Raw genomic sequence first — 23,469 nt, 5'->3', positions numbered from 1 at the left:
ATGATATCCTACGTCATCAAGCTGTCTAGCTGACAGGAGACTGCGTGTCAAAGCAGGTACATGACGTACATCCTACATAACAAAACTGTTGCCAGAAGGAAACTGCAGCCTAACATCACCAATGCCCACAATATCAAGAGAGCTGTCATCACCCAAGCGCACAGAACCCGAAACAGTACGGTATGAATGAAACCACTCTCGGCAAGGTATCACATGAAAGGACGCACCTGAGTCCAAGAGCCAACACTGTGCATACATAGAGTGTATCTCTATCATCTGCGAAGCGCTAGAAGAAGCTACTAGGATATAATCATCATCAACATTCTCAGGCTGCATAATATTGATCTCTTCAATTTTAACACTGGACTTTGCAGGTACTATGCTACGATCAGAAGACTTATCCTGCACTTTGTATTTCCCCTTATCTTTGCGCCTTTCATTGCGCAATTCATGGCATTGTGGCCTAATATGGCCCTTTTTTCCACAATGGTGACAAGTAACATCTGTATTCCTGCCACGGGATTTGCTACGTGACTTCCCACGAGACTTGGACCGAGATCTCTGAGAATCCAGTCCACGGCCACTACCACTGCCATGCTTTCCATATCCATCATTCCTGCCTCTAACTGTCATAACATGAGACACACAAGAGGCATCCAAATTCTTACGGTTAACCTCTTCCTGCAGAAGAGGACTCTTAACATCAGATAATTTCAAGGTAGCAATAGAAGCACATAATGCAGTGCGGAATACATCCCATGGCTCATTAAGAGTACCAAGCAAGAAAAGAGGAGTGACATCCTCTGCAAAAGTAATGTCCTGCAAAGTCAAGTTCTTGAGTATAGCATGAAACTGGCTCAAGTGAGCAGACATAGTCACATTCTCCTTCATGCGCAGATCCATAAGCTGCTTCAGCCAATACATCTGACTCGCTGGACTTTTCTTGTCATAGAGATTTTTTATCTTTTCCCGCAACTGCCAAGCACTCTGTTCTTCCTCAAAGACATTATAGTGAACCTGTTCTGTGAGAGACAATACAATGGTGGACTTGCATAACTCATCAAGCTCAAGCCATTCCTCATCTGGCATAGTTGCAGGCGGATGCCTGCTTAACCTCAAAGATTTAATCTGCGATTTCTGCACCACCACCTGCCAAATCTGGCTCTTCCAATAAGAGTAATTCGTACCATCAAGCTTAGTGATGTTGAAAATAGCATGATTAGTAGACGAACTCGCCATAATGCAGGCTCGAAGACTGTAGACAATTCAAAACCGCTTATTGTTTACTACAGAAAATGACCAAAAAATTACCAAAATCGAGGGAAAAAGGCAAAGAAAGTGGAACCAAAGCTGCTGTCCACCGAGTACTAGTGAAAGTACATCATTTTAGAGTGTTTCAGCATGAAAAATCCATGTCAATCCATACATATATGCTTGCTGTAATAAATTTCAGATTTCAGTAAAAGAGAGCTAACAGTGCCAAAATCGGATCCCAAGGCAATCAGATATTGCCAAGACCAAAGCCGGCATCATGCGGGCATAGCATAAGCATATGACGGTCGATAAGCATGAATCCAACACCCAAGTATGTCATACAAACATCTGCCAGTGAGTAGGCACACCCCCCAAGCAACGGGACAAAGTGTTCCTACCACTACCAAAACTTGACACAAGTAGGTGTCAGTTCACAAAGATACGGATCCAAAACTGAGACTTAGCTCATAAGCATATAGTGAACCAAGACATATGATGTATCATCCCAAAAGGTAAGAAGTCCCAAAGTCTCAAGTATCTATAACTGCTCAATAGAATGTAACAGCTCAATGCATAAAAGTACCACCTGCTCAATATCTGATAAGCATTCAAGAATGCTCCCACTGGCACAAAAGTCGTATGTACGAGCTCAAGAGCTCAAGCCAAGGCAAGACACAGTGCCAATGACATAAGTCCAAGACAATACATCAATAGTACATCCCGAACATGTAGGCGGTAGAGCATCCGTATGTAGCATCCGTAAGCATGTAAGACATCAAATACATCCCAATCCAAACTCTGACAAGCCAAGTAACATCCAAGACTACTCCAGATAATCCAAAATGCATCCAAGGTGGAGCTTCAATGAGCACTCAAGCTCAACGTATGCATAGGGTAATCAATCGTGACATGAGCATCAAGCCGTAGGCAACGGATATGCATAAACCCAAGAAGCATCACTGTCAAAGCATATACCAATGTCAATAAGTGCAGGCTGAAATAAGCTCAAGCTTCCAAAAACATCCGGATTCAATGGCAAGCTCAAAGTCGTCCCTCGATTATTAATATATCATAGCATAACCCAAGACATACATCCGGAACCAATAGGCATATGTCAAAGCATGAAAGATAGCTTCAGCTCGAGTATTCAGCATGCATTTATTGTTATAAACTGTGTATTTCCAACCCCAAAATCAGGCCAAAATCATAGCATTACATATAGCTTCAATCCCCCAATCAATCGGGATGCAATAAGCATCAAACCGGTTATGTAGTCATGCCCAAACAAGCATAGGCATACAAATACATGCTGTCTCAGACCTAAAATCTGTTGCAGAAGATTCTGTCATCAGAATTTGGCAAATCCGACATCACCATCGTGTCCGGAGCATGCCAAAATCCCAACTTAGACTCTTACCTTACCTAAAACGGGTTCCGAATGCCCGAGATATGACAAAAAGAGTGATTTTTGGGCCAGATTTTGAAACAGGCGCCAAAAAAACGTGAGCTGGCTGGGGGGGTCTGCTGTCCCACGTGTCAACAATGGGGCCCAAAGGGGGCACAAATGAGGACCAAAGAAGGCCTACACCAAGCCTCGGCAAGCCTTGATAGGTTGGAAGCAAGATCCAGGTGAAGGAAGCTCCAAGAGGTATGAGCTATGGCTGCCCACAACTTGTTTACAGCCTGTGAGACTTGAGAACTGAAGTAAACCCTGAAGAAAATGATCAAATACCTCTGATGTAATGCCTTGAAGGTGCCCAACAATGCTGGAAGGTGCTCGGGAAGCCGGGGAGTAACAGGAGCTCGAAGGAGTCGGATATGGCTGCCGGAAAGGAGACCTAATGCAAGTAGGGAGTCGATGGGATACTAAGAATGCCACGAACCAAGCTCAAGAGTCAGAAAGCAAAGCTCTGATACCAGTTGAAAGGGAGCGACGGATCGAAGGTTGGACTCGAGAGCTATGGCGGGAAAGCAAGAGCAAGAAAGTGAGAGACTAGAAATGGGAACTCCAACAGTCACAATGTGTGACCGGGCCTTCCTTTATTCAAACTGTCACTAAAAGAATAAAGAATAAAGTGACGGTAACAGGCGCCCGCCACCTGCAGTGTGCAGTGGCGGTGACTGTCAGTGTAGTAATATACGGGCGGCTAGGCGGAGCCGCCTTTATCCCCAACATTTGGCTTTTTTTTTGTGTGGAACATGTTCCCACGTTTCCAAGGGGATGGAATGGCATTCTCTTGCTACTATGCTGATATGAAGCAGGTTTGCTAGACTAAACCTCTTCAAGAATGCCATTTTTCAATGCACGATTGGGAGAGCAATTGCATACATGAATTGCAGTTTTAAGAGCCTCTTCCCAAAACTGTTGCATGAGATTAGCTGTGGATAGCATGACTTTCACAAAGTGTGCGGTTATATCTTTCAACCACGCCATTTGATGCAGAATTGTAAGGGGTTGTCAACTCCTTCATAATACCATGCATCTCACAAAACTTTTTTATCTCATTAGAAACATACTCACCTCCATTATCCATTCTTATAGCTTTTAACTTGAGCCCTTTCGATGTTGTGACAAAGGCATGAAACCTTTTAAAAGCATCCAACACTTCCTTTTTGCTCTTTAACACATACACCCATGACTTTCTATTGAAATCATCAATAAAAGTAACGAAGTACCATGCACCCCCATGTGAATTAACAGGCATAGTGCACACATCAAAGTGTACTAAGTCAAGAGCATTGGACTTCTTAACGACATCAGAGTAATAAGGAGACTTCACATGTTTTCCATATATGCAATCATTACAAAAGTCGAGACCAGAGCCTTTTATATCAAATCTTCCTAAAGAGGAGAGAACTTGAAGGCCTTTCTTGCTCATATGGCCAAGTCTTTTATGCCAAAGTTCCATCTCTGAATGAACTTCAACCATAGCCAAAAATGTGCCAAGTAATGCTTTACAATGCAAATAGTACAAAGTCCCCTTTTTGCTACCTTTAATGATCAGCATAGAGCCCTTGTGGCCTTTCCAAGATCCATCACCAAAGGTAGTAAAATATCCTATTGCATCAAGCTGCCCAACTGACAATAGATTTTTCTTTATGCCAAGTACATATTTGATATCCTGTAAAATCAGCTCTTGGCTATTTTCAAGGGCCAAGTGAATGGTACCTACACCCTCTATTTCACATGCATAATTGTTATCCAAGTAAACCTTGCCTACACAACCTGCATCGTATTCAAAAAATGACTCCAAAGAGAGAGTAACATGAAAAGAGGCACTGTTGTCCACTATCCATGATTGGGACAGCCCATCATGAGCTGAAAGTAAGGCATCAATCACCTCCTTTTTGGTGATGTGTTGCGTGCATATCACCTGTTATTGCCTTAACATCTACATCATTGAATGAGGCTGCGACAAGTATCTCTCTAGTATCAGAGAGCTCTTCAATGACCACACTAGATGCAGCATTTACCTTTGCAGCTTCTTTTGAGAGAGAGCTGTCATCCTTCTTTTTTTTTCCTTCCTTCTTGCTCTTTCTTGTAGTACCGACAATCGGGCTTTTTATGCCCTTTACGCCCACATTGATAGCAAGTAACATCCTATTGTTTACCCTTGCTTTTACTCCTACTTTTCCCTTTATTTCCTACATTTTCCCTCTTTCTAACCTGCCTCTAGGATGATAGGCTAAACCACTGCTTTCTCCACTGGACTTTCTTCTGATCTCCTCATTGAGAATAGAGCCCCTAACACCATCAAAGGTTCAAGCAAGGGGGTTGTAGTGAAACAACCAATGACTCCTAGCTATCAAGCAAAGTCATCAACAAGAAAATAGCCTTCAATTTATCATTGAAGGGCTCCAAACCAGAGTCCTACAACTGACTCAAAATCCCTATGAAAGCACTTAAATGCTCCGATGTTGGCTTAGACTCGTCCAACATCTTCACAAGCTTGCGCATGAGATGCACTTGATTTACTGGAGTTGTATATTCATAAGTATGCATCAACTTTTTCCAGATGGCATAAGCCGTATCAAGACACTTAATGTCTGTACGTACATCATCAGATACAGTCATTTTAATGTATGCAATGGCTTTCTTGTTGAGTCTAGCCCAATCCTCATCTATCATAGCTACAGGCTTGATTTCCAAGAGAGTATCATCACAGTCCTTGAGAAACAAAATGCCTTGCATCCTGTCCTTCCACAAGTCAAAGCCAATGCCATCAAACCTCTTGATTTCAAAAAGGGATTTAGTGTCATTGCTGCTAGAAGCATTAGTGGCCATAATTCAACAAAGTGACAAGTATCAATTCTCGATTTTATGACCATAAATATTAGGCTGAATATTCAGCTAATTTCAGCCCAAGATTTGATCCAGCCTCATGTACAGCAGTAGAAGGAATGACTTTAAACAATATAACTCAGATTTCAGAAGATCACTAAGACTGCCGCACCATGAATATTCAGCAATAGATCAACTCAATGGGAGCTACCAAACATTTGTTCTACATACATATGTGCCCAAAAGCACTTCTGATACACAGAAACACCTGCAATTTCTTCAAAATCTCACAACTAGAAATAATAAACATGAATTTCACTGCTTACAGCACCAAAATTGCTTCAACAATGTCCCCAATGTGCATTTCACACATCAATTTTGCCAATATTCACAAATTTCAGCAAAAGCCCCAAAGTTTCACTAACCAATCTGCCCCAATTGCATTAACATGTGTTTTCGAGAGCATGAAATAGGCAAATTTAGTAAAATTTTGCGAAAACCCCAAATTTCTCGGGTCCAAAAGTGCACCAATGTCAGTAAATTCAGCTCATCTGAGCAAAATTTCACTGATACACGAAAAGCCCCAAAATTTTCAAGGCCAATGTGGACATTTTCTGCAATTTTCGGATCCAATGTCACCGTTATGCATGACAGCATCAAATCTTGGAAAATCCCCGAATTTTCAGGCATAATTATGCACAAATCCAAGAGTTGTGCTTGCACGTGTGAGCCCTCGTCATTGGGAAGGAGAATAGTCTGCAGAAATTAATAAAAATTTTGACGAAAGAAAACACACGAAACGTGACAATTGACCTGTCGCCTCGCTCTTGGCCTACGCCGTCACCTGCTGGCCTGCACCTCACGCCTGGCTTGCTTGCTGTTCACGACATCACCTGACGCTCTCCGCCTGTCCTTGTTTGGTCAAAAACGACCGTCTCCAGCTGACCCGCGGCCCACACTAGCTAAACAATGTGACTGACGAAACTGACGGACTGACCAATCGCCTGATCAAGGCAATTGCAGGTAAGTTCAGCATCAAAACAAGGCAAACTCAGAACTGCAGCAGAGAAAAGCACCATAACACAGATGTTTGATACCATGTCAAAATAGGGGACAGCAATGGAAGCGAGAGAAACATCTGTAATAGACTGCACAAGCACAAAAAGAAAGAAGAACATTGCAAAGAACAAATGAACTCAAAAAGAATATGCTTGGGAAATGAAATCCATATACCAAGGTACAAGACAATACAAAGCTCAGGCTCCGAGTCACCAGCAGTAGGCATGGCCTCCCTTTCTCCACCAGGAGACAACTGAAGTGGATAAGTGAGGAGAGGAGGCTGACCATAAACAGGCAATAGGTTTACCAAAGTAGATGACCAGTCAGGCAGCTGAGAACTGGTGCCAAAATCAAGGCAGCCTCAGCCCACTCTGGCACAAAATGCGAAATGTGCACTAAAACTCAGACTCTAACCCATGACATGTACACCCTACATAAAATTGTGGGGATCTAGAACCCATGTTGACAAATCTTTCTGCCATTCCAGCTCTATCGATTGTGCTCGTGTTGATAAGCTTTCTCACATTCCAAATTTATTGATTTTGCTCAAGGATGGCAATAGGGGGAAAAGCAAACTGCAAATCGTTGCGTATGGGAGTTCCAAGTTGAGCCCAACTAAACAAAACTGTTCGACCTATAACTCAACAAAGGTCCAAGCATTATGAAAGTGACTTCAGAATTGCGACAGATTGGCCATATGCTATGCCTCAACGGAGAAACCGCTCATCCAGCAGTTTCAGGGTGTATATAAGTATGTTCATGGACATGCAAATGATGTTACAAAGGTGGTTAGTGGTTGTAATGAAAAGAGAGAAGACAACAGGGAAAACAACCAAATAAAGGAGAAAAGTGTTCTAGGGTTTGAGAGCATAAAGGGTGAATACAAGAATGTCAGGGTTTGGCCAGTCAGTGGACAGAAGTGGATCATACACTCCTTCAGTATAAAAACAAGCAATCCACGGTCGGTCAGAGTCTGGGCAAGAGGATCCTCTTTAACCTATGAATGAAATGAAACAACTCAAACAAGAGGATCAAACGGAACAATACATGTCCCATTTCTTGTAGTTCTCTCAGCTTTTGGTGTTCATTTAGTAACCTAAAGCTCTTGACTGAGCTAAACAGTCAGAAAGATTGATAAAAAGTGTGGTCTGCATGTGTAAAAGCATGACATGTTTCCAAGTTAACTTTGCGATATGTGTCTTGTGTGAAAGCTGAAACTTGATACCTCTAAGATGGCTAAGGAATCAGCAAGAACAAAGCCTTGGTCCTCCAGAACTGGGACTGTGCAAAATGGATTTAGCTTCTTGAAACCTGCAATTGATGCACATTCCAGAAACGGATTAAGACTATGATTAAGAAAACTAAACACTCAAGTGGATTTAGCTTCTTGAAATCTGCAATTGCTGCACATTCGAAATCTATGATTAAGAAAACTAAACACTTATCAGACATGGACTGTAAACAGATATTGAATGATAACCTTCATTGAACTGTTCTCCCTTTACCAAATCAACCGATTTATATTCAAAAGGTATTCCTGCCAAGAATTACACAGTTCAATGCAAGTGGTCAAGGTGCCAATCGAGACAATCGACCGGAGTATTTAGTAATCATGTAGCCAAACATGGTAAGCACAGCAATCACTAGATAAATTCTGGCAAGAGAGTCAGAAAACCTTTATAAGCAAGTGCAATCCTGACCCGCCATGAGCAGGAGCTCCGCCAGTAATTGTACAGCTTCAGCTGGTGGTCTCCCTCCTGCAAGACCTTTGCATGTAATTACATTCATCATTCACATGCAATGAAGGTTTCTTAGCTGAAAACCAGAGATTATAGCTATATTTTTGGCATATTGGCCAAAACAGAGGATCAAGCCTTTATGGGAGCTCCTGTGATTTCACCTGGACAGAAGCAGCCATTTTTCTTCCTGCTGATGTTGCTCTGAAGCTTGTAGTAATAGTAATGTATTCAATAGGCCTAAAGGTACGTTGAACGTTCTGATGAGGAATATCGTGAATAGGTCTGTCATCTATGGGAAGTTAAAGTTTCTCATAAAGGTTAAAATAGTTATCTTGCTACTATATTATTTTAGCTATAAGTTCTGAAAACCGCGAATCTCCTTAGGGCTTCACTAACCTACTCCCTTTTCCAAACTTCCTTCCTTTTTCCCTCTCCTCTTTCTCAAGTGTAATATCACATTTTCTCTTTCCCTTTCTATTTTTCATTAAAGCTTTCCTCCCCTCCCCCCTCCCTCCACCCTCTCACCTCCCTTTTTTAAATTAAAACCCTCTCTTCTCTCTCTCACTTATAATCTCTCTTTTTCTTTTTCCCTTTTATTTTTTAATTAAATTCATTTCCCCTCTCCCCTTTCTCTCTCATGTGTAGGGCCTAGGTTCTCTCTCTCTCTCTCTCTCTCTCTCTCTCTCTCTCTCTCTCTCAGAGAGAGAAATATACAAAGAGCAAAAATGAAAGAAGAGAAGAGGAAGGGAGGGAGGGAAGGAGAGAGAAGGGGAACAAAGAGAAATAGATTTATAGAGAGAGGGAAGAAGGAGAGGGGGAAGAGAGACTGAGAGAAGAAAATGAGAGAGAGAGAAAAAAAAAAGAAGAAGAGAAAGAATTTGAACACAGCGAGAGAATTATAGAGAGAGGAAAGATAATATTTAAAAGAAAGAAAGAGAATTATAGAGAGATGAAATATAAAATTTAAGAGAGAGAAAGAGAGAAAAATAAAAAAAGAAAAGAGAGGAGTGGGGAGGAGAGAGATAGAGAGAAGAAAATGAGAGAGAGAAAAAAAGAATAATAGAAAGAATTTGAACACAAAGAGAGAATTATAGAGAGAGAAAATATAAAATTTAAAAGAAAGAGAAAAAGAACAAATTTAAAGAGAAAAAAAGAAAAAGAAAAATAAGAATTTTTTTAAATTAAAATAAAGAAAGAGAGAGAGAGAGAGAAATATACAAAGAGCAAAAAAGAAAGAAGAGGAGAGGGAGGGAGAGAGAGGGGGAACAAAGAGAAAGAGAATTATAGAGAGATGAAATATAAAATTTAAGAGAGAGGGAGAGGAAAAGAAAAAAGGAAAAGAGAGGAGAGAGAGGGGAGAGAGATATAAAGAAGAAAATGAGAGAGAGAAAATAAGAAGAAGAGAGAGACTTTGAACACAGAGAGAGAATTATAGAGAGAGGAAATTTAAAAGAAAGAGAAAAGAAAAAAAATTTAAAGAGAGAAAAAAAGAAAAAAGAGGGGAGAGAAAGAAAAGAGAGGAGAGATGGAAGAGCAAGAGAGAAGAAGAAAGAGGAAGAGAGATGGGAAAAAAGAGAAAAGAGAAAAATCTTTTTAAAATTTAAATATTTTTTAAGAAAGAGAGGAAGGGAGAAAGAAGGAGAGAGGGGGGAAGAGAGAGAGAGAGAGAAGATATAATTTAAAAGAGAAATGAGAGAAGAAAAATATAAAATTTAAAAGAGAGAGGGAGAGAAGAAAAAAAGGAAAATTAAGAAAAAGGGAAGAAGAAGAAAAGGGGGCGGAGATAGAAAGAGAGGAGAAGAAAAGAGATAATATAAACATAAAGAGAGAATTATATATAGGGAAAAGATAAAATTTACATACTTTAAGAGAGATTGAGGGGGGAGGGGGGGGGGGGGGGGGAGAAAGTGAAAGAAGAAGAAAAAGAAGAACAAGAGGAAGGAGAGAGAGAGAGAGAGAGAAAAGAAAAATTTTAAAAAGAGAATAAAGAGAGAGAGAAGAAAAAGAAAAAAAATGAAAAAAGAGGAGAGGGAGAGAAGGAAAAGAGAGGAGAGAAGGGAGAGAATAAAGAGAGAGAGAGAGAGAGAGAAGAAAAGTGAGGGGAGAAAAAAAGCAGAGAGAGAGAGAGAGAACCAGGAAATGAGAACAAATAAACTAAAATAGAAGGCAGAGAAAGAGAGAGAATTAGACATAGGAAATTTGGAGGGGAGAAAGAGAAAGAGAGAGGAAAAAGAGGAAAGAGAAAGATGAGAAATGGATTGTTGAGCGAAGTTACCGTGCGATAGCACGGTTACTTCGCTTGCCGCTTTGAGGCAGCAAAGTTGCCTCGAAACTGCCTAGCGTTTCGTGTGCGAAGCGCACGCGAAATGCTAGTATATTGTGAAGGAAGGAAGATATTTCCTAGGCACTCGAAAGACTACAAAACCAACGTTGTAACTTGTCACTTGTGGAGTTGACCTAGCCAGGTTTGCCAACAAGCTTCGTGTAAAATAAACAATGCAGCTTCGAAAGTGAGCTCACATTGGCCGTTTTATTGTGGAGCTAGTGAAGCATGTAATGCCACTAGTAGCTACACCTTGCTCGCTTCACATTAACAACACACAAAGTGTGCTCACAAAATTGCATGCAAAAGTGAGCTCACATCGGTCGTTTTAGTGTGGAGCTAGCGAAGCATGTAATGCCACTAGGTAGCTACACTTTGCTCACTTCACATGTTTTGCAAATGATATATGGTCCATTGGCCACAAAACAACAAAGCAATGTGTGTCACATTACACATCACATCACTCTATCTACATTCTCCATAAATGTGAGGTAAGACAACATCTTTTGAACTATGACCTTTCCACAAAAAAGCATATATGCAAGAACAACACAAATCATTCTAATGATACAGCATAGTATCACGCCATTAGCCTCAACTTTCTCCATAAAAGTGTATAGATCCAACATTTCTCCCTACACAAAACTAATATAGCTCAAAACTAATATAGCTATGATCTCCATTTTGAGTTGTCCAATATAGTTATTAGACAACTCATGTACATCTCTTTGAAATATGACATTGTTCCTTTTAATCCATATGAATTTCAGAACAACTCCTTAGAGGTGGCTAACAAGCTTCCAAGTGCTATCATCCAAATTTAAGGGGTCAACAAATAGCACATTGGTCATTCCAAAATTGCTCTTCAGATTGGTATCCTTCAACCATCTTCTCATTGGTATCCTTCAGCCATCTTCTCATTACCTTCCACAACGGAGCTACTTGTATACACTCCCAAAACAAGTGTTTCTATGTCTCTTCAACACATCCACATAGGGGACATAGAAGGGGTACCCTTATTGTTTTTGAGAGTCTAGTGTGAAGTGGAAGCGCCTTCAGCATAATCCTCCATCTTAGCACATTGGCCCGACCATGTTGCTTTCCAGACATTTGAGACTCTTCTCTTCCAAGTGGAGAGCTTTGCCATTGGGCCAAACTTTCCTCCACTTGTGATGCAAGTTCATGATAATAGCTCAATTATAGTCTTGAATCAATTTGCAGTGTGCCAAATTTTTCTTAGCAAGGCTCAGAAGATCCTAGAGTACCAAATAATCCTTCTGCATCATAGAAGTAGGCCAATCATCCATGAGATCTTGAATTACTATTATCATCCGATTACTTTCCTAGTGAGATAGTTTGAATTTTCTCGTTATCTTCTTTTATTGGAGCCACATACTAGTTTCATGTCGTCTACGATGTCTTAAGAAGCACTCCTCATAGCTTACTCTTCCAGCATTCCTTTTTCTTATCCGCCCATGTGTTGCAGGTTAGTAATTAAAGTAAGTGTTGATCAGCAAGGCAAATGAGCTAGCTAATGTAGATACCATCATTCCTTCTTCTCCGAGAAAAGGAGTTTATGACCCGTGAGCCAAAAATAAAAGAAAAAGAAAACTCGGCCTACCATCTTATAGAGAATAAGTTTTAAGTTTCCTTATTCTCATTAAAAAGATTTATAAAACTATATTATAGGGTTTCAATGCATCCCAAATATTTGCCCACACTAGAAGGCATTTACTGAACATGGAGATTGCAAGCTTGGGATTTCTATGTACTAAAGCATATGGGGGATTAAAGGTTAGGGGGAACATCCAAATATTTTTGCTCAAAGAGGTATCACCTCTTTTTTAACCCTTCGAGTCCCAATTTGCATTGGTCAATATCTTCTGCCATTACTTCACAAATAGACATCCTTTGAGCATGATATCTTGATTTTGAAGGCATCCTGCCATCCAATGCCATTCCATACTGTTCCTTTTAGTTTAGATGTTGCATTCCAATGTCTCATCAACACCATCCACAACTACAATCTGTCCATCCTCCTAAGGAGGGCCATAGTAAGACTTTGTGCTTTGCTGGCCAAGGATTCTAAGCCAGCAACCCTCCCCCCCCCTTCTTGTCTTCTGTTAGGGTGTGCATTCCATCCGTGCCTTGCTTGTACCTAAGAATATGTCTTAGGCTTTTTTCCAACTTACTTCATGCAACCTAGGAGAAAGGCATCGTAGAGGCAACATTTATAGTTTAGAAGCTAGGATGCTCTTCATCCCAGCGAATGAGAAAGGGACTCCCAACTTGCCTTTGATTTTCTCTTGAAACTTGGTAAACCAGTCAAACCTTTGATTAAGAGTGACTTCCACTCCAATGGGCACACCTATGTATCTAACTAGCTACCCAAGCCTTATGAACTTGAAGCCCATTTGCATAATCGACTGCTCCGGCTCCTTCCAAGACAAATAGAAGAGTTTAGTCTTGCTTTAATTGACCTTAGAAGTTGTGAGCTACAATAATTATTTGTACATGTCCAATAGATTATTCATAGAAATTTTTTCAATCTCCATTATAGAGACTGAAACTATATAGAAGCACTACATGTAAATTTTATATCAGACCTCCATATACACATAAAAAAGTGTGGAAAGGCACTCAATTACAAGTGGAAAGACTCATGCATTTTATCATATGGAGGAATGGAGCAAAGCTCATTCTACAACATTAGCTAAGGTAAGGAAACATGGTGATAACCATACTTTATAGTAATCATCTCACAAAAAGTGAGATGTTTCTAAAGGAGATGTCAAAAATAAAGCTTTAAAATGAGAGAATAATATGGAATAAACACATGATAGTGTTCTTTTTACAATTTCCCTTTAAAATACTAGTGTTTCTTTGCATGCTTCATGCGCAGAGTATGCTATGTTGCTTCATATTATTGTGTGAAGCAGCTTTGCTTCCATGGCTTCTTCCTCGCACATTATATTTCACTTTTCTTATCTTTTCAGTGAAAAAATGCCAGGTTGTTTTATGGTGGCTTATGACATGAAGCTATCACAAATAACATTGTGAAAGGAACAAACTTGCCATTCATACGCAAGGAACACTAGGCAACTTCATAGTAAAGCAACTTACTAAGGAAAGTGAAATTGTTATGCTACCATTGGGCAACTTTGCTTTCCTTAATTCTTCCCCACACATTGTGTTTTGTTTTCCTCATCTTTCCCCCTCTCTCTCTCAACTTTATTCTTTCTCACCCCATCTCTCTCCAAAATTTACTCTTCCTTTTTTCCCTCTCTCTTCCACTAAATTTTTTCCTATCGCTCTCATTATTTTTCTCCTCTTTCCATGTTTCTTGCCTCTCTCTATATCTCTCTTCTTACCTCTCGCTGTCTCAAATTTTTCCTCTCTCAATTTATTTTCTTTATTTTCTCTCTCTTCTCACCTCTCTTCAAATTTTTATTTCTTTTCTCTCTTCTCACATTTCTCTCTCTCAAAATTTTCTCTCTCTTTCCTCCCTATTCCTTCAAATTCTTTTTCTTTCTTTTCTCTCTCTCTCTCTCAATCATTTCTCCCCCTCCCCTCTTTCTCCCCCTAAATGATTTTCTCTCTCCAAAATTCTCTCTCTCCCTCTAAATTTTTTACCTCTCCCCAAAATTTTTTCATTCTTCTCACCTCTCTTCCTCAAATTTTCCTCTCATTTCTCTCTCTCCTTTGAATGTTTTTTATTTCTTTTCTCTCTCTCTCTCTCATTTTTTTCTCACTCTTCCCCTCTCCCTCTTGATTTTTTCATCTCACTTCTCACCTTTCTCTCTAATTATTTTATTCTCCCTCAAATTTTTTAATTTTCTCTCTCTTCTCACCTCTCTTTCCTTCTCTCAAATGTATCTCTCTTTTTCCTCTCTCTCCCTTCAAATTATTTTCGTTTCTTTTCTCTCTTCTCACATTTTTTCCCTCCCTTATTTTCTTTCTGATCTCACTTCTTTCCCCCCCTCTCTCTCTCTCTCTCTCTCTCTCTCTCTCTCTCTCTCTCTCCTGCGCTTCTCTTGCATGTCGCCCCATCCTTGCTGCAACTATTGGCACGAAGAATTGGCACTTCACTTCTTCGTGCCCTACTCCTAGCACCCTGTTGCCGACACCCTACTGCCCCGCTGTCAGCGCCCGCGGCTTCTCTGTACCTTATTGCTCGTACCCTATTACCCTAGCGCTGGTGGTTTACTTCTCTACTGCCTTGCTGGCGTCTCGCTACCTTGGTGCTAGCAGCTCGCTTCTTTGCTGCCTTGGTGCTGGCGGCCTCACGCTACAAGCTTGCCCCACCTCGCCCACCTCCCTCCTCGCTGCGTACCACCTCTCATCACACATAGCCTGCATGCCCGCCTCGCCTGCATCTCATCACGTGTTGGCTCTTACCTCGCCTTGCTTGCCTCTTCCTAGATGCTCTAGAGGCGTTGCACTGCATAGAGAGAGAAAGTGAGTGAGAGCAGTAAATGTGCACTGAACGGCTCCCTAACTCACTCCATTCTTTTGCGCTGTCGAGAGAGAGAGAGAGAGAGAGAGGACCATAGAGGAAGAATACTTACGATTTCGTTGCCAACATGAATGTCTAACTATTATACCGATTCGTCAAGAATTTCTAACTATTACGTGGGGACTATTATACCGGTTCGTCAAGAATTCCTAACTATTATGTGGGGACATGCTTGTTTTTGTAGGTCCATCCCCTACCATATTTTTCAGCCAGAACTTCTCATATTCCTTTTATTGAGCATAATGATATTAATGGGTCCACCATGCAACAACAAGTAGTTTCACTTTTTAGGTCTAAAAGGTGCATTTTAGGTACTAGGTCAAAAGGTCAAGTAGATTTAGAAGTATGTGTGTGTTCTACAGGTAGAGAGGTTGACATGTCTATACTCTTCCTTGTTTCTCACTTTCCTTGAACCAAGTGCAACACAAGTCGGCTTTAGTTCAAGTAATCTAGCATAATCTTTCGCTTAAATATGAATGTTAGGTCACACTACAAGGATATGAGGGTATAGTGACGGCCATTTACGACGAGAAATAGCGGCGTCGCTATTAGCATCGCATTTAGTGTCGCTATTAGCGTCGCAAATAGCGACGTTAATAGCGACACAACTAGCGACGATACCTAGATGAAAAAAATGCGGGCCGAAACCCGAGCACGTCATTTTACGCGCATTCACGAAAGAGAAAGCAAAAGGGAGAGCGAACATCTTGCATTTGAGAGAGAGATAAAGAGAGAAAGAGGGAGAAAGAAGGCTTCTCGCCGCCACCGCCGTTCGCGAAGAAGAAAAGGAGGTGTACGGAGGGCGAAGAGGAGCTGCCAAACCCTTCTTCAAGCCTTTATGGTGAGTGCATTGTCCATTCTTGCTTTGCTTTTGTGTTTTCTCTCTCTCTTTTACTTGTTATTTGTATAATTTGTGTGTATTGAGAGAGGGAGAGGAAATGAGAGAGAAAGAGAGGGAGAGGGAGAGGGAACGAGAGGAAATGATAGAGGGAGAGGGAGAGGGAGGAAATGGGAAAGGGAGGGAGAGGAAATGAGAGAAGGAGAGAGAGGGAGAGGGAAACATTAAACATAATAGGGAAAGAGAAAAAGAGAGAGAGAGAGAGAGAGGGGGAGAGAGAGGATTTGAGAGAGGGAGAGAAAGAGAGAAAAAACATTAAACATAATAGGGAAAGGAAGAAAGAGAGGGAAACATTCAACATAATAGGGAAAGAGAGAGGAAGAGGAAGATAGAAAAAACATTAAACATAATAGGGAAAGAGAGAAAGGGAGGGAGAGGAAGGAAAAAACATTAAACATACTAGGGAAAGAGTGAAAGAGAGGGAGAGGGAGAGGGAGAGGGAAGGAGAGGAAATGAGAGAGGGAAAGGAGAGAGAAAAAACATCAAACATAATAGGGAAAGAGAAAAAGAGAGGATGAGGGTGAGGGAGGGAGAAGAAATGAGGGAGGGAGAGTAGAGAGAAAAAGAAATGAGAGAGGGGGAGGAGAGAGAAAAAACATTAAACATAATAGGGAAAGAGAGAAAGAGAGGGAGAGGAAATGAGAGAGAGAGAAGAAGAGAGCAAAAGGAAATGAGAGAGAGAGGAAAGAGAAAAAACATTAAACATAATAGGGAAAGAGAGGGAGAGGAAATGAGAGAGAGAGAGAGAGAGAGGAAGAGAGCAAAAGAAAATGAGAGAGGGAGAGGAGAGAGAAAAAATGAGAGAAGGAGAGGAGAGAGAAAAAGAGAGAAAAAACATTAAACATAATAGGGAAAGAGAGAAAGAGAGGGAGAGGGTGAGGGAGGGAGAAGAAACGAGAAAGGGAGAGAAAGAGAGAAAAGGAAATGAGAGAGGGGAAAGAGAGAGAAAAAAATGAGAGAGGGAGAGGAGAGAGAAAAAGAGAGAAAAATATTAAACCTAATAGGGAAAGAGAGAAAGAGAGGGAGAGGGTGAGGCAGGGAGAGGAAGAGAGAAAAGGAAATGAGAGAGGGAGAGGAGAGAGAAAAAACATTAAACATAATAGGGAAAGAGAGAAAGAGAGGGAGAGGGTGAGGGAGAGAAAGGAAATGAGAGAGGGAGAGGAGAGAGAAAAAAAGAGAGGGAGAGGAGAGAGAAAAAATATTAAACCTGATAGGGAAAGAGAGAAAGAGAGGGAGAGGGTGAGGGAGGGAGAGGTAATGAGAGAGGGAGAGGAAGAGAGAAAAGGAAATTAATTGTTGTTGTTTGTTGTAGTAGTAGTAGTAGTAGTTTTTTTTTTCTTTTATTGTTTATTGTAGTTTAGTTTTCTTGTTTTTTGTTGTTGTAGTAGTAGTAATAGTAGTAGTTTTTTCTTCTTTTCTTGTTTATTATTGTAGTAGTAGTAGTAGTAGTAGTTGTTGTTGTTGTTTCTTTTTCTTCTTTTCTTGTTTATTATAGTGGTCGTAGTCGTGGCCGTGGTAGTGGTAGTGGTAGTGGTAGTGGTGGTGGTGGTGGTGGTGGTCTTCGTCGTAGTCGTGGTTGTGATCATTAAAGAAAATGAGAGAGGGGGAGGAAGAGAAAAAATAAGAAGGAACGAGAGAGAGGGAATAAACATACATCATAATAAAGAAAGAGAAAACGAGAGAGAGATGGAAGGAGAGGAGATAATGAATGGATAAAAAACAAAGAGAGAGTGGTGGCGAGGTCCGGTGCTACACCACGATACAGGAAACACTCCGACATATATATGTTAATCTGTGGGTGGGTGGGTGGGTGGGTGGAGACTTTACATACATTAATTTTTGCTAAGTTACAAGAGAAGAAATCCCTTCTCAAACAATTTAAGAAAGGAAAAAAGAATGATAACAAAAACAATTGTTTGTCGTAACGTAGACAAAATGGAAAACGATGAAGGTCTTGTTGTTCAAGATCATGAGGCGTATCTTAATTAGCATGTCCCATGTCCTTGCTCTCAATGCAAGCTGGCAATTAGACGAAAACGTCGATTGTCTATAGAACACGTACAACGCTTCGGCGAGTTTCAATCTGAGATCATTGATCAGGTGATCTTGGATTTTCAACAAACGGTAAGGAAAGTTAACATCAATCATGCATTGTACTTGCAAGCTAATTGAATACCATATACAAGAAGATTGGGTGTGGCTGGCAAATTTTCTATCCAGGGAGGTGACGTCTTGTCCCAAGGAGGAGTGCATCCTTTGCGGTCAATTAGAAGAGTTCGTGGGTGTGCGATGGATGGAGTGCCTGAGCCAATCCACCACTTGGAAGGTACTACCCAATCTATACCGTCAATACTAGAGGAGACATGCAGCGTTCTAGAACTACCTACAAACTTGGAGCTTGCGATGGAGGCAATGATCGATGTATTGATTCCCATGGATATCGAGACTTCTGATCCACTTAGAGAGAAAGCATCCATATCATTATATGATGGATGCCGAGTATCTCGCCTAAAGACACTACTTGCACTCCTAAGTGTGCAAGCAAAATACGGGTGGAGCGATGCAAGTGTGATCGAGTTGTTCATGTACCTTGTATGTACGCTTCGTTAATTTCTTTCCGGCACTATCATAAAAAACATTTGTGTTTTTTCAAGGTGTGTTATGATTTTTTTTCAGGTTACTGAAATATCATATATTACCACTTATAAATACCATGCATGAGTCTCATGATGATGCACGACATGTTTTACGAAAGCTTGGCATGGACTACAATAGCATCCATGCATGTATCAACGATTGCATACTATTTCGAGGAGAATACGAGACTATGGAGACATGTCCAAAGTGTGGTGCTCACAGGTATCGACATGACTTGCAAGGGCAAACCATCCCTCAAAAAAGTTCTTAGATACTTTTTGCTTATCCTCCGCATAAACCACATGTTTCGTACGTCCAGCATGGCAAGCTTGACAATGTGGCATGCGCAGAATAGGCCTACAGATGGAGTTCAACGAATATTAGCGGATTCAAGCGTACGGAGCCACATTGACTCTACCTTCCCAGGCTTTGCTCGAGAGCTAAGGAATCTTCGGCTCGGTCTTGCAATGGATGGCGTGAACCCATTCGGTCTGCGCTCAACTTCTTACAATGTGTGGCCTATAGTCCTTGTCAACTATAATATCCCTCCATGGCTTTCTACGAAGAAATGACATCTCATCCCTAGCTTACTCGTCCCCGGCCGCTAAAAGTAAAAAATATGGACGTGTATCTTCGTCCATTAGTCGATGAGCTTACGATTTTGTGGGAGGAGGGGGTCGCCGTGCAAGATATGAGCAAGCGCGATGGTCGACGGTCCGCCAATATTCGAGCCATTCTCATGTGGACGATGTATGACTTTTCGGGATTCGGAGAGTGCTCAGGTAAATAGGCTTCCGTTCTCATTGGTAATATCTATATTTTATCTCGTTCAAGTTTGTATTCACTGGATAGAGGTGTTGGAACAGGTCTAGTTACCTCAGGTTATCATGCATGTCCATTGTGCGGGCCACAATTAGACTCCCGAAGGTCGTGAACCATGAAGAAGATGGTATATCAAGGACACGTCGCTTTCTTGCTAGAGGATCATGAACTTAGGGAAGGTTTTCTTGGATGACCTCCAACACGTATGAATACCGCAAGCTGGTACGAGTTGAAAATGGTCCACGTGGAGTCACATTCAAATGGAATGCGACGGTTCTCAGTTTTCTACGAGTTGCCATATTGGACCCACTTACAGATCAACCACTTGTTGGATCCCATGCGTATTTTTAAGAATGTGGGCAGCTTGCTATGGAACCACATCACAGGAAAGAGAGCCACTATAGGGGCATGAATGGATTTGAAGGAGGTAGGCAAGATGGAGGCGCTTTGGCCGCAGTCGAGTGCTGATAGTCGCGTGCAGCTACCTTGTGCTCCTTGGGTTTTGTCCACTAAAGAAGAGTGCATTGTGAAGCAAATAGTCAAGTCTATCTGCACTCCGATGGGTATGATGCGTTCTCTCAGGTCTGCATTTTCTAAAGACGACCAATTATCAGGGCTAAAATCCCATGACTGGCATAAGATATGTTAGGTTTGTACTACAAATGGATTGTAATTGGCGTACGTATTTTGCCATTTATTGGAGTGTAGCCATTGTTCATAATGCTTTCTTATTTGTGGCAATTTGTACTACCGATCGCAATCGCAGGATGCCTTGCTCCAGAAATACGCGGGGCCATTTATAGGTTGTCGACTTTAGTGCAATGGATCTCACAGAAGGAGATTAAGACGCCCTCTATTGAATCCATGAGGCGGGGAGCAGTGGAGACGATCTGTCTCTTTGAGAAATACCTGCCTGCCAGCATGCTCACTATACAAATCCACCTTCTTGTGCATCTTGTAGATGAAGTGAAGATTGCTGGACCTGTCCATACACGATGGATGTTCTTCTTGGAGCGCTTCATGAAAACCTTGAAAGGCTTTGTGTAACAACAAGCATGATGGATGTTCTTCTTGGAGCGCTTCATGAAAACCCTGAAAGGCTTTGTGCAACAACAAGCTTAGCCAGAAGGTAGCATGGCTGAAGGTTGGTTGGTGTCTGAGGCGCTAGTGCATATTTCACAATGGCTACCAACGGTGGATCCAGACAACAAAATGCTATGGTCGCTGAAGGACGATGATAGACTGACCGGAGATGTGGTGGTTGGAAATGGGGTAGAAAAAAGAATGGATGCTGCAATGGAGGAGAATGTGAATCGCTTTTATATGTTGCACCATGCCTTTATGGAGACGTGGCTCACCAGGTACCAGATCGCTAGGCAAGATCGAGAGGAAGCGCGATCTGAATTTTCGACGGTAGTATGCGCCATCGACCGATTCGATATCTCGAGGGCATGGAGGAGATGCCGTGGTTCATGTCAACGCGATGGTTGCATGGAGCTTTGACCGCAGCGTTTTGCGAAGGGGCGGAGGTCTCAATTGAAGAGTGGGAATTCTCGAGGGGATGTAGTCCAAAGGTGATGACGTGTTTAGGATTTGTCATATCTATATTTTATATGCGACAACTAATTTGAGTGTTTCAATGTACGGTACAAAATATATAGTGTAGTGCGGTCGCGCAGATGGCATTTTCGCGTGGAGCGTATTGACAAAATGCACTCCACAATGGACTGTGGTATCACAGCAAGGTTCCAGCAGGAGAGCCGACGATGAGCAACAGATCCAAACACGGTTATCGATGAGATGGAGTATTTTGGGAACTTGCAAAGTATTGTTACAGTGGATTACCGTAGCTTCTCCATGATACTATTCAATGTGCAGTGGTTCAAAGTGGTACTTGAAGGAGTTAGAGCAACAGTTCGACGAGGTCTATCTGGATTTCTCGAAATAGATTCAAAAAAAAAAAAGATGGATTTGCAAGACACTTTTATGTTGCCGGCCCATTGTGAACATGTGCATGAACTCATTTGTTTGTTAATTGTATTATGACATGGTATATGTCACAATAGTTTAATCTCTCTTATACGTGTTTGTGAACAGGTAATCTTCTATCCAAACCCTCGACAACCTCGATGGTGGTATATTATATCTTCAGCTCCCCGAAGTGCGAGAGTATATGATCAAAGCGATGTTTCGAGTATAGATGAGGACAATATGCAAATAGAGGGGTCGATATTGCAAGGGGTGGAGGCCACCGAAAGCTTGGAGCATGTAGAGGAGACAGCATCGGCTAACAATGATGAAAATACAGGAGTCTAAGAATTCTTTGAGAACAAGGTGGACTCATCCTTTTGTAGTGACATGTCTATCGACCTTCCAGTGTATGCAGAGTTGTGTCAGGAGATTGACATGGGACCATAGGATACTTCATACTTGGAGCATCCACTTACTCAATTCATTGACTAATCGCTTATAAGGGTACATAAGATATGCATTTTAAGTGAAATCATTTTTTTAGGATTTATATTACCGTGCTTTGTATGATTTAAATTGATTATGCTAACATCATTTTTTGTCTGTGCAGGTGACCTTTTTGGATACTTAGATCATCAGGATGAGTCGAGGGATGAGCAATGAGGAGTTGTAGGATATCTTCACGCGCATGTCTCTAGATCAGATGGCAAGATTCAGAGACATGGCAGACCAGGAGCTGTCTCGGACATCGTCAGGCCACTCTATTAGATCTACTTCAGTGCAATCAAATGCTTCAGCTTTGAGTAGATAAGGTCGACACTCCAAACTTGGGCCAGAGGGAGGGAGTGCTTCAGGGTTAGGGGGATGCTATAGAGATACGAAGGCAGTGAGCATGTGGTCGGCACAGGATACAGGTGCTACTCCTCGCTCTCATAGCAGTTCCAAGGAGCGTGGCTCAGGTGGTTGCTGTGGAGGTATAGACGCGGTGTCTCCGTCTCGTCGTTTTGCTGGAGTTGCGTCACCTCCAGGATTTGTCACACCTGTGGGGACGTCTACTTCAGTTACTCCGGCTTTTGCTCCCGGCTTTTGCTCAACCGTCTACAGGTGGCACCCCTATGGGTGCTACACCGATAGATACTACCCCGGTCGGTACACCGGATGTACAGGGGTCTCCTGGATATGCCCAGGAGCATAGTCGCAGGTGGGAGAGAACCCATCGTAGACCTGCTCAAACTACCCTATAAAGCTATATGGATCGTCGTGAGGCTAGTACTTATCAAGCTGCTTATCAACTAGTTTCTCAAGCCATATACATTTTGAGGTCAAAGCAAAAAAACTCATGTATGTGAGTGAATGAAGAAGTCTAATTTTTATAACCTGGAATACCACACTTTTTGATTAGTTTAATATGTTTCTTTGGAGGCTAGTTATGTTGATTTTTCGATAGCTATTGTAGTCTTAGTAAGTTGATGAATCTTTTACACATTGCCCTTTGTGCCTAGTTGAAAAAGAGAATTCAGGTCTTGGCTGAAGGAAGTGACATGGAGACTTTGTTCAAGATTGATACGGCATCTATTCCCTCTTGGTATGCTGCTATAACGCACTATCTTTCTATGGGAGAGACTGAAGCTACTTTATCAAAATCGAAGAAGAGGAAAATTAAACAGCAGGTATTAAAATTTTCCTTAATTGCAGGCACATTATATCGAAAGGGTGTTGATGATATCTATCGCCGATGTTTGATGCATGACGAGGTTCCCTTTATTTTGGAAGAGTGCCATGAATTCGCTTATGGAGGGTACTTTGCTGGGCGGCTAACAGCACAGAAAGTTTTAAGAGCTGGATATTGGTGGCCGTCCATTTTTCAAGATTCCTTTGAGTACGTTAAGAGATATGATACCTGTCAAAGGCGTGACAGCAGAGAGAATAGGAAACACTCACTTACACTTATCATGGCTATCCTTCCAT

At 41.5% G+C, this 23,469-nt stretch overlaps 1 protein-coding gene across 2 annotated transcripts in view; it reads right to left on the bottom strand.

Annotated features, from left to right (window-relative positions):
• The window catches only part of LOC148018006 (glutathione S-transferase 2-like), a 92,279-nt gene extending 83,628 nt beyond the window's left edge, over positions 1–8,651 (bottom strand). Inside the window, exons 1-4 of one of the 2 annotated variants that reach the window (XM_087661608.1) lie at positions 8,496–8,651; positions 8,271–8,352; positions 8,076–8,132; positions 7,821–7,906 (exon numbers count right to left, since the gene is read on the bottom strand). In XM_087661608.1, the coding sequence (XP_087517734.1) occupies positions 7,821–7,906; positions 8,076–8,132; positions 8,271–8,352; positions 8,496–8,513 (243 nt within the window). In that variant the 5' untranslated portion in view covers positions 8,514–8,651. Of the gene's footprint in view, positions 1–7,820; positions 7,907–8,075; positions 8,133–8,270; positions 8,362–8,495 lie in introns of both variants that reach the window. The other variant, XM_087661607.1, reaches the window with a different exon arrangement.
• Positions 8,652–23,469: the final 14,818 nt, after the last annotated feature.

This window comes from Lygodium microphyllum, chromosome 21 (genome assembly GCF_053477565.2).
Source record: "Lygodium microphyllum isolate KBCC chromosome 21, Lygodium_microphyllum_v1.1.10, whole genome shotgun sequence".
NCBI lineage: Eukaryota > Viridiplantae > Streptophyta > Polypodiopsida > Schizaeales > Lygodiaceae > Lygodium > Lygodium microphyllum.
The sequence above is the reverse complement of the archived record's forward strand: the minus strand, read 5'-3'. Positions and strand labels throughout refer to the sequence as shown.